Below are 12,522 nucleotides of genomic sequence, written 5' to 3'. Positions count from 1 at the left end.
ATCATGAGGTGTCAAGAGCTGATGGACATGTAGGAGTTCGGACGTTCCGAAGTGGGTTCGGTGGATCCGAACATAGCCTATAAATAGTGCTCGGAATTCCTCATTTTGGATGGCAAGTTCTTGAAGTTGTGTCTCATTTTGAGAGGTTTGGAAGGTTTCTAGGGTTAGTTGTCGGTCGAGCGATAGCCAAGAGCTGCCAGGATTGGTAGTGTAGCGACGCCTGAGTTACGAGGCAATCGACATCAAAGGGCTGTCGACGGACGAAGGTAAACCCTAAACCTTTGGTAGTACTGGTTTTGCTAGTTGAGCATGGTAGTATTGTTCATTGGGTATGCTTTTGATGCGTAGACCTGATTAGCGGTGTCGCGTAAGGCTAGGCTTGCTGTGATAGAGGTACGAAAGTACTATCCGAGATATCCTGGTCGAGTATACATTCTTATATGTGTTGCATGATTATGTGGTGCATTGATATATGTCATATGATGCATGCTATTATGTCATGTTTATTACTGCATGTTGCATTTCATGTTGAGCCGTATCTCCTTCGAGATAGCCTTTACTGTTGAGCTGTATCTCTTTCGAGATAAGCTATATCTTGTGGGGCCGCTCAGCCCTGTCTTATCTTGTGGACGCATGGACACCGAGAGTACACAGTGGCCGACGGGTCGGGAGGGCTTCGGTGATCCGGGACATTTTAGGTCCACGTCTGTTCTTGCAGTGGATGCAGTGACCCAGAGGTAGTACCGCGCGGCACTATCCACTTGGCGCCTCTAGACTGAGCATTTTGAGATCTTTTGTGACTCCTGTTTCTTGACTACCCTGGTATCATATCATAGCATGTGCATTTCATATAGGTTTGTATACTCATGCTTTTGTACTGGGCGTTCTTATCGCTCACGTCCTCGGTTTTTGTTTATCTTGGACACCCCATTCCCACGGGGCAGGCCTCAGGTTGGACAGCTCAGGAGGAGGAGGAGGAGGACGTTGAGTAGCTGGTTGGTTTAGTTCTTCGGTATCTTTTTGTTTCGATATGGTTGTACCGTATATTTCAGTTTAAGTTGAGTTGTTCTGGATTTTCGATTGGGTTGTATAACTATCGTTTGGTGTCAGTTCTCCGCTGTTATCTCTGATTATTATTAATTAAGTTAGTTGCATGCTTAGTTCTTGATTAGTAGGTGATTCTGGAACGGGTCACTACAAATAAAATATTATTTTTTTACACATAAGTCTTCATTGTTGTTCCAAGGTAAAGATCTCGGGGTTCAAACCATTGATGAACTGATCAGCAATAGCTTCCTCATTCTCGGCCACATGTGGAGCAAATCTCAACAAGGTAGAGAACTTGGTCACATACTCTTCGATGTTCAACTGACCCTGTCTCAGATTAGCAAACTCAGCTCCTTTGTCTTTCATGTACGACACTGGGAAGAATCTCCGATATAATTCAGCTTTAAAGACATTCCAGGTAACAGTCGTACCTCGATGCTCCAATGCTCTCTTTGTCGTAATCCACCAGTTCTTTGCAACATCATGCAACTGGTGCCCAATCAGTTGAACTCGTCGATCATCTGTATAATCCAATGAATCAAACAACATCTCTATGTCATCTAACCAAGTCTCACAATCAACAGAAGACTTTGTTCCTTTCAGGGTTGGAGGTTTGAACGACTGAAATCTTTTCAACAGTGTTTCCATAAGAGTTGCTGTCACATCCATCGGATTTGCAGATATACTACCCTGTTCTGGTACTCTTCGAGGAGGCATATCTGATTACCAAAAGGGTTAGTAACCAAATACCACAAGCCTGTTTCAGTTCTCCTCTGATCATCTTACTGCTGACCAAGAATCGGTTCTGATTCATTCTCAAACAATACATATTACTAATCAAATCAGATAAATCAAGTAACATGTATTTCAAAGCAGTAAAACATACTAGCAATCAAAAGCAAGGAAAGAAAACTCATTCTACCCCGCTCACTAGCTTCTATCTCAGTCTAGTCAGACCTACTGCTCTGATACCACCCTGCTGTGGGGACCCGAACCTAATTCGTTTTCTTAATCATTATTACGAATCAATATAACAATTAAGACATGTGGGACATAAAATTTTTTCCTTTAAATGACAAGTGCGGAAACGTAATTTATTTAATCTGATATACATGTCAATATAACCGTACAAGTCTTGTACAACATTTATTTATCTCAAACTAAAGTTCAGTCACTATCTCAAGTACTGAAGCTCAATCTACTCTAAGTCCGGATCTCCATGCTAAATCTGAATCTCTCATCCTCTTCCTGATCCTGATCATGCCCCACCTGTTGTCATGCACGCATACAAACAAGACAATAGCCGGATAACTCCGGTGAGAAATATATCCCAGTATAAACAATGTAAATATGCAGTCATATAAAAGCATATATAAAAGCATGAAACACATATCCATATCATGTATCAAATCAGAAGACATGTATCGATATAAAGCTGTAAATAAAACTCTAGACTCGTCCTCTTAGACTCGACTCATCTCTAATCTAGGGATCCCGGTTCCTGGACATTGGTACGATATATCGAATTTCAGCGATAGGAATGAATCAATTCCTAAGCGACATCGATATAAACCAAACATCCAGTGTCTTGGCGAATCAGCCAAAGACTTGGCACATCAGCCAATGACTAGGCACATCAGCCCCTGACTCAACACATGCTCTGCTATAAATCAATAGACTAAGCATACTAATCTCAATAATTGCAAATATCAATGCAATAATCATTCAGTATGTGATTTTGGGAGACTCCAGTTAAATCTAACTCGAGATGTGCAATCCCGAATCAACATTGATTTATACCTTTATTTCTTTCAATCTGACTCTGTCGAAGTCTCGGACTCAAATCTGTCAATACTCAATCTGACAATGACAATAACGAGGAGTACAATATCAATAACCCAGTCAGTCAATACTGGATAAAATCAGAACTAAATCAAATTCTGTTTCAACTGCCTAACCGTACAATCTCAATATACCCAGCAATACAAATCACTAGATATCAATTCCCACAACTCATAATCGATACAACAGAAATCTGATATCAATCTCAATCAATTCAACTCTGAAAATCATAACAATTTCATATGGTATCTGTTCTTCAATCCGGTTTCGATTATACGATGTCTAACATCTCAGAAACACCATATATGAATCATATTCGATTCTGGCAGTATCATAATTTCAAATGATAACAAAACGTAGTAAAACTTACATCCAATTGAAGCTCTCGTCGATAGGATCACAGTAATGAAGCCGGATTCAAAATCTAACGGACGGTTAGAAATATAAAGGCGTAAGGATTTCTGAAGCTTCCCTAGTAGCTTTTCTCAATTCCTCTGATTAACTCTGAAGGAATGGTTCAATATACATATATATACATCCACTTGCATGTTAAGATACGTGGCTCATTTTCATACAATTCAGGCGGCGCTCGAGCGGTCAAAAACTACCGCTCAGGCGCCGAACACTCTGCCCAAGTACTCGGATTGTCAAGCACCGGCGCTCGGGCGATCACAGACTACCGCTCGGGCATCAGACTCTCTGTCCATGAACTATCCTCGTTGAACATCGGCTCTCGGGCGGTCATTTTCCACCGCTCGTGCGCCAATAGTTCTGTCCCAAAAATTGCATAAGTCATATGCTTTGCCCAATCTGGTCTCGGAGTGATCCGTCTATAATCACATGAGTTCATAATCAATAATCTCAACTTAACATGATATAAAATCTCGGGCATTACAATTATATAATTAGCAAGGTAATTAAAATACTAACTCCCCATCACCTCTAACAAAATCCTTTAATTTAAAATAAAATCACACTTGCTAAACTTTCAAAGTTTTAAAAATCCTGAAATCGCTAAATAAATAAATTAGGGTTTAACAATGCTAAAAACTTAATAAATCATTTAAAATGCCCCGATTCTAACTTAAAATAAAATAACACATTTTTAAAATTGCCAAAAAACATCACCGATTTCTTTTCCTCGATCTCGCATCGAATAATCGCCTGAAACATGTAACTCAAGAAATATTTTAAGGTGCATCACATAAAAATAAATAATTAAAATAATGCAATTTAATAAATCATGGATTGCTAAAAATAATTTTAAACTTAAATATATAATTTAACAATTTAAGTAAATACATGGGTTTTACGTGTAATGAATTTGGACTCTACAACTTTTATGCTTATGAGTGATCTTGAGAGGATTCAAGAGGTTTATGTTATTTTTGAAAAATGCTAGTTTTAGGTTTGGTTTGTCAGTTACAGTTTTATGATTTTTATTGTACTTTTGGATTTTGAATAAAATAGATGAGTTTATTTTAAATATGTTCATATATATATATACTAGCTATTCTGCACACGCGGTGCGTGTGTGTACAATTTTTTTTATAATTATTTATGGACTAAAATGAAATTTGACAAATTATCGAGGTACTAAAGTGCTATTTGAATAATTGTAATAAAAAAAATAAAAACAAAAATGTTTTTTGAAATTAAAAAAAAAACAAAAATGTAATTTTGATATCAAATAGGGGCAAAATAGGGAAACCAAAAAACAGACCAAAGACACCAAAAACAGTTATTCTAATATGCTTAAACTTAATAAATAGTAAAAGATATATATACATATTTCGGCCGAAGCCAAGAGGTTTTTTTAAAAAAATCTAGTACATTTAAAATAAAATGAGTTAGAGACTTCTCATGACCTCTATCTCAAATGTTTCCTTTAGCCAAATGAGGGATTGTAATGGGTTGCGACTCGACCGATCTTGTTGACCCATTTTCACAGTTCTTTTCGACATACAACTCCCAGTGTGTATATTAAAAAATTTAGTATAATAATCATTACTTGGACCCTTGCCCTCCCTAAAACCTCGAAAAAACCCACATTCTACCTGGAAACAGCGAGCTGCAAAGTGAATATATTATCATCCATTCGCCGAAGCCAAGCAACCAAAGCTATGTCATGTTCGATTCAAGCAACTATTACCCGAAAGTACCATATTTTGTTCCGATCGGGAGATTTCAGCTCTCCTCCCATTATCAATTTGGGTACCCGAACTAAGGTTCCAGTGTTTGACACTATCCGCGTCAATGGGAGCTGTCGTATCCGAAGTTCGGCAGATGGGTTAAGATTGTTTACGCGTCCTCATTTCGGGTTTGGCCATTTGTGTCTACGCTCTTTGTGGGTTTCGAGTGGAGGAGCTGGTGGTGGGTCTGGGGGCTCTGGCGATGGAAGCTCTGGTAATGGAGATGGCAGCAGTGGTGGCGGTGGTGGTCGTGAGAGTAACTGGTCATTTCTTTCATGGTAAAGATTTTGATAATTCGTAGTAATTTTTTCGTTTCTCTGTTTTGGTTATGACGTTTTTCCCATAAATTGGATTGAGTATGACTAAAGACTGCTCTTTTAAGGAAAGCCTTCAAAAGTCCATGTCATGTCACTAACACAAGCTTTGCGGGTGTAGACTCCTTTTTTCTTGCATATTATTTAGGTCCTTAGATTGTCCAAGATGTTAAAAAATGTTGACTCGAAATACTTATAAGAATGTTCAGCAATAGATTGTGAATTCAGCTTTGAATAAAGCTTATCCTATCAAATTCTGTCCAACTTATGGTGGAGACATTGTAAATATATGGCCGGAGAGTTTCTCATCTCAAGAATTGTGCTTTCTGACTAATTTGTGGTTTCTTGTTAAAAGTTAAAACTTAGTACTTCTCTCATTCATAACATGTATCATTTCTATCTAGGTATCTGTCTCTTCTTGCCAAGTATCCTGTGATGACAAAAGCTGTTACATCTTCATTTTTAAATTTGGTTGGCGATGTGATTTGTCAGGTAAAATCCTATGCTCACTGTTGGATTTGGTTTTCTACACGCCAAACACAGCGGAAGTTTTAAAAATTTTATTTTATTTTGAAAAAAATAATAATTTTGCTTTAGGCGCTCGTATGATTTAACATAACATACATAGGATGTTAGAAAATTATACTTTTGGTGAATAAATCACCGGACTCCAACTAATCCGGTATAAAAACGGATTAGCTCTTGTTGATTACCTACGAACTTTCTTCGATAAAATCCTCCTATCAAGTCCACGACTAGATAGTACGTTCCTCTTTCAAATTGCACTAGAGAATGTGAAAGAAATTTTGCGTAGGAGAGAAAATTGAGAGATGGCACAACAATATTACTTCTAAAAGGGGTTGGCCGATTTTCTGCTTTTTGAGTGGAGGCTCATGTCACTTTTATATTGTGGTGGGCTAGGTTTAGTGTATTATTTATAATTAAATAATATCTTAATTACATAATTAACATTAATAGGCTTGATTTAATTAATTGGGCTAGTCCAACTAGTTTAATTAATTTAATCAAAGCCCATCAAAACTTTAATTATTTATTATGTTGGACTTGTACTCCTACAAGCCCATTAAACATACTACCCACCATTTTTAATTTATTAATTAATAAACTCAACTTTTGAGCTTAATAAATTAAATACATTATAAATTCAACACTTGAATTTATTATTTAAATTATAAGTTCAACTCCTTGAATTTTTTTTCACCTCCAAAATTTAATATTCAATAAACCCAACATTTGAGTTTAATAAATTAAATTCTCAAATTTTATAAATTCAACTCCTTGAATTTATTCTCTCAAAATTTAATTATCATAAATTCAACTCCTTGAATTTACTATATAATATAAATTCAACTTCTTGAATTTATTCTCTAAACGGGAACAAACAATCCAGTACTTGTGTGACCCTCAATGGTTCAGGGATACAGCTAGCCGTGGGTTCACAACTCTTTGTGATTCAGGACAAAATCCTTTATTCGGGCTTACCCTAGTTAGCCCCATTCTTTTCATCAACACCTTGATCAAGAATGTCAGAACTCATTTCTGATTGCACCCATCGGATCATAGTAAGAGCGTCTAGTAGCATCGCCCCATGATCCCCTAGGTATCACTGATAGTGTCTGCAAGAACCAGTAGATTATGATTAACGTACAGTACGGTCCCTTCATCTCATATATCTCGATCGAATCTGCAACCATTGGTTCATCGAGGGTTGCATATTAATTCGATAACTATGTGATAACTATAATAGTGGCATCGCGTGTATTATTTAAGAACTCCTTCTCTAACGTACATCTCATACTCTGGCCAGAGATTCCATGCACTATTATCTCATACCCCGACTACAATGCACTGGCTCCTATATGTGTCGCAACCGTACCCAACCTCGCCACCTGATGACTCTTCTGGAGCCGGTAAACGAGTCAAAGCACAACCCTTGCATATAGAGCCTCAGTGTTGTCTCGGGTCGTAAGGACTAATGATGTACAATCATAACCACAGACTTATCCTCTCGATGAATGATAACCACTTGGAAAGTCCGAGGGAGGGTTGTTCGGTATAATCATCATATGACTACCCATCTGCATGTTTGGACATCTCCATGTCCTTACCAAAAAACGCAGTACACAACATCACAGATGTTAGTCTCGAGCTCAAGCGACCTTTATCCATGTTTTAGACGGCTGAATCGACTAGGAACGAATTTAGAATATGCAGTGTTTACAAATGAGTTTCAACATCGAATTACGATTCATTTGTATTAAAGCATAATCAAGGACTTTATCTATGCTGATTGCATGGGTATACAGATAAAGAAATAACAAACCATGAAATAATGAATTATATTAAAATAAAGATTGTTTATTACACTTGAGTCAATAAAATCTCAAGCCAACAGTTGGCTTGCAGGGCATCTACTTTAACAATCTCCCACTTGCCCTAGATCCAACTACCCATAAACTTTAATCCCATTGCTTCGCGATGCTTCTCAAACAATGGTCCTGGCACGGGCTTCGTAAGTGGATCCGCAACGTTATCTGCAGAAGGGACTCTTTCGACTGATATGTCTCCCCTTCCCACAATCTCCCGGATGATGTGGAATTTCCTCAGTGCAACGGCACCATTGTTGTCGCAGTACCGCATGCACCGCCACTCACAGAATATCCCACTTCTGGAAAGTGGTTCCTTTCGCCTTCCCCAACACTTAGGAATCTAGGTACTTATCCTGGAGGTCCTGGGTTCAAGTGTTGGGGAAGGCGAAAGGAACCACTTTCCAGGAGTGGGATATTCTGTGAGTGGCGGTGCATGGGCATGGGCCGAGGCCCATGCTGGACCATCCTAACGACCCATGACCAGTAGTGGTGCGTGGGTATGGGCCGAGGCCTTTGTTGGTTCAGCCTAATGGCCCATGACCGTTACAAAAAAAGGCGCCTTTTTTTGTAACGGTCATGGGCCATTAGGCTGAACCAACAAAGGCCTCGGCCCATACCCACGCACCACTACTGGTCATGGGTCGTTAGGACCATGCCCATGCACCGCCACTCACAGAATATCCCACTCCTGGAAAGTGGTTCCTTTCGCCTTCCCCAACACTTGAACCCAGGACCTCCAGGATAAGTACCTAGATTCCTAAGTGTTGGTACCAGTTGTGGGCCGAGGCCCATGCTGGACCATCCTAACGACCCATGACCAGTAGTGGTGCGTGGGTATGGGCCGAGGCCTTTGTTGGTTCAGCCTAATGGCCCATGACCGTTTCAGGATCAACTCCATTAGGAATAACGCCCAACTCTTGGACAAAATTCCTCATCCAAACTGCCTCTTTCGCTGCAGCAGATGCAACAATGTATTCAGCTTCAGTGGTGGAATCCGCAACGGTGTCTTGCTTGGAACTTTTCCAAGAGACAGCCGCACCATTAAGCATGAATACAAAACCAGAGGTCGATTTCGAATCATCTACATCACATTGGAAGCTAGAATCAGTGTAGCCTTCCAATTTTAATTTTCCACCCCCATAGACCATGAACAAGTTCTTAGTCCTTCTCAAGTACTTAAGAATGTCTTTCACGGCCTTCCAATGCATTGGACCAGGGTTCGCCTGATATCTGCTTGTAATGCTCAAAGCATAAGCAATGTCAGGACGTGTCGATATCATACCATACATGATACTACCAATGGCTGACGCATATGGAATTCGTGTCATCATCTCTATCTCTTCATCAGTATTGGGACACATAGCTTTAGATAGAGTAATACCATGACACATTGGTAAGTATCCTCTCTTGGACTCTTCCATAGAGAATCGTTTTATAATGGTATCGATATATGTGGCTTGGGTGAGCCCCAGCATCCTTTTTGATCTATCTCTATAGATCTGTATTCCCAATACATAAGATGCTTCACCCATGTCCTTCATGGAGAATTTACTGGCTAACCATACTTTAGTTGATTGCAGTAATCCTACATCATTCCCAATGAGTAGGATATCATCAACATAAAGTACTAGGAATGTCACTGCACTCCCACTAACTTTCTTGTACACACACGGTTCCTCAGGATTCTTAGCAAAACCAAACTCTTTGATAGTGCTATCAAATCTGAGGTTCCAACTCCTTGATGCCTGCTTGAGACCATATATTGATCTCTGAAGTTTGAATACCTTATGCTCACTTTCTACTGATGTGTATCCCTCGGGTTGAGACATATAAATTTCTTCTTTGATGTCTCCATTGAGGAAAACAGTCTTTACATCCATTTGCCATATCTCATAGTCATACCATGCTGCTATGGCTAGTAGTATTCTAATGGACTTAAATATGGCAACTGGTGAAAAGTTTCCTCATAGTCAACTACTTGCCTTTGAGTATATCCTTTTGCAACCAGTCTTGCTTTGAAGGTCACTACCTTCCCATCCGCCCCAAGCTTTCTTTTGTAGATCCATTTGCATCCTATGGGAACGATTCCCTCAGGTGGATCCACTAATGTCCAGACTTGGTTTGAATACATAGAGTCCATTTCTGACTGCATGGCTTCAAGCCATTTGGTTGAATCAGTATCAGATAATGCTTCTTTGAAATTCATTGGATCACATCCAACACAAGACTGATCATGGCCTTGTTTATGAAGAAGCGTATATCTTGCAGGTGGTCTAATAACCCTATCAGACCTTCTAGAAGCTTGTACTTCAACTACTGGTTCTTGGGAAATGGGTTCAACTTCTATAGTTGAGGGAGTATATTGAATTTCTTCAAGTTCTATCATCTTGCCTTTTCTATCTAATAGAAATTTATTTTCCAAAAAGATGGTATTTCTTGAAACAAACACTTTTGCTTCATTGTGATGATAGAAATAATATCCAATAGAATTCTTTGGATATTCTACAAAGTGGATCTGCTATCCAATTTGTCTCCACTGTCTGCTTCACATAAGCAGGACATCCCCATATTCTCATGTAAGAATACTTGGGAGTTTTTCTCATCCATATCTCATATGGTGTTTTATTCACTGCTTTAGTATGGACATTATTCAACAACATTGCCGCAGTTTCAAGCACAAAACCCCAAAACGATGTAGACAATTCAGTGAATCTCATCATTGATCGAACCATGTCCAACAAGGTTCGCTTACAATGTTCAGAAACACCATTCAATTGTGGTGTTGCTAGTGGAGTCCACTGTGAGAGAATCTCATTCTCTTTTAGATAACCCAAAAATTCAGCACTTAAGTATTCTCCACCTCGATCAGATCGAAGTGCCTTAATACTTCTTTCTAGCTGATTTTCTACTTCAGATCTGAATTCTTTGAACTTTTCAAATCAGATTTGTGTTTCATCAAATAAACGTACCCATACCTCAAATGGTCATCAGTAAAGGTAATGAAGTAGGAATGCCCAAAATTTGTGCTAACACTTAGCGGGCCACAAACGTTTGTGTGGATCAAATCCAGTAGACCATGTGCACGTTCCACGTTTCCATCGAATGGAGTCTTGGTCATTTTTCTTTTCAGACAGGACTCACGGGTAAGTAGAGAATTTATGTCTGACAAGTCAAACATGCATTCTCCCACTAGCTTGTGTATCCTTCTTTGAGAAATGTGACCTAGTCTAGCGTGCCATATTTGTGCGGGATTTGGATCATCTAACTTTCTTTTGTTCATTGTTGAAATACTGTTTACTTTGAACATTCACTTATGATTCCCAAAACATTTTGATCCAGATAATTTCTTATGTCCATTTTTCTTGCAGTGAAACAAATGTGTTCTGACTTATCGGGCTTTGTGGACCCTTTAATTGTCCTTCGGAGTTTGCCTCTTATTGGGTTTTTTCTTGTGAGGGCCAGAACATTTCCTTCCCTTACATTGCGGGCCACTTTTGTTCCTGACAACAAGCCCAACTAGGAAACTACATTTTCCTATTTTATGACGACTTCATAAGTCATAAGCATGTTGAATAGTTCTTCAAGACTATCATCAATCTTATTCAAATTGAAGTTCAACATAAACCCGTCAAATGAGAAAGAGAATGGCAACAAATTGATGTCATGAAGTAACTTGTTAGGAATCACATATTTCAGGCTCACCACTTTCTCATTAAACCCAATCATATGTACATCACGCTCATGGACCAAAGCCCCATCTTGCATTCGTGTAGTCATGAGCTTTTAAAAGTGGTGTGCATCAATGTACGAGTTTCATGCACCATGCAACTCTTGCACGTGTATTCGAATGTCAGCAACATTCAACATTTTCTCAAACTGTCCCTACAGTTCATTTGACATAGAAGCGAGCACATTACACTTTAGCTTGCACACTATGGTCCCACCATCTTGCATGCATTGTCAGTTCAACAAGACTGACATTAGTGTGTATGTCATTTTCTCCGAATTCAGAACAATTTTCCCACCCAGTCTTGAAAATTAGATTCGGTTAGCTTGTTAATAACAAAATTGGATAATGTGACGAAATCGAAAATATACTGAGACGGAAACAGAATAATGGTTGCTGATTATTTTAAAATAATTTTAAGATATAAAATATGGATTTTTATTTTATAAATTACCCTCCCACTATTTTGACATTTTCACCACCTTCTGATGAAAAAGGGAAATCGTATTTCCTTAGTAGGCACGTAGAGTCCAATTAGCCAATTATAATCCCGAATAATATTAGCCAATTATAATTTCTAAAAGGTAATGTCCAATTGCATCTCTATGCAACCTCCGCGTGTTTTTTCCTCACGTTTAATAAAGACCCAATAATATGACGTCGTTTATTTTCACGTGTCAAACCAACCCATCAATATTGAATTGTAGTGGACGGTCGCCATGAGTTCCCCCAATAATATGAGCCGAAGTCATGGAGTTCCACTCAATTCGCATCATATGTCCGGTGGAAGTCACAGCTTTCCGGCGTACAGGCCTCCCCAATAATATGAGCCAGACACTGTCCGCGGGTAGCGATAAACATGCAACCATGGTTGATGGAAGGCAAGGAAAAATTAAACTCCTTTAATTTTTACTTTTTCGATTTGATATAAATTTTGAATCATATTCAAAATGAGGGATTTTAATTTTAAAATTGTCTCATCATTTTAATTTAAAAATCGCGTGCCACGA

The 12,522-nt window shown here is 38.8% G+C and overlaps 1 protein-coding gene across 2 annotated transcripts in view; it reads left to right on the top strand.

Moving 5' to 3' along the window:
• The first annotated feature begins 4,886 nt into the window (after positions 1-4,886).
• LOC140841327 (protein sym-1) overlaps positions 4,887-12,522 on the top strand; it is a 30,799-nt gene continuing 23,163 nt past the window's right edge. For both annotated transcript variants that reach the window (XM_073208643.1, XM_073208644.1), the window contains exons 1-2: positions 4,887-5,359; positions 5,800-5,887. In XM_073208643.1, coding sequence (XP_073064744.1) covers positions 5,013-5,359; positions 5,800-5,887 — 435 coding nt within the window. In that variant the 5' untranslated portion in view covers positions 4,887-5,012. The remainder of the gene's footprint in view (positions 5,360-5,799; positions 5,888-12,522) is intronic.

Source organism: Primulina eburnea, chromosome 9 (assembly GCF_022965805.1).
Source record: "Primulina eburnea isolate SZY01 chromosome 9, ASM2296580v1, whole genome shotgun sequence".
In the NCBI taxonomy this organism is placed as follows: Eukaryota; Viridiplantae; Streptophyta; class Magnoliopsida; order Lamiales; family Gesneriaceae; genus Primulina; species Primulina eburnea.
The sequence above is the reverse complement of the archived record's forward strand: the minus strand, read 5'-3'. Positions and strand labels throughout refer to the sequence as shown.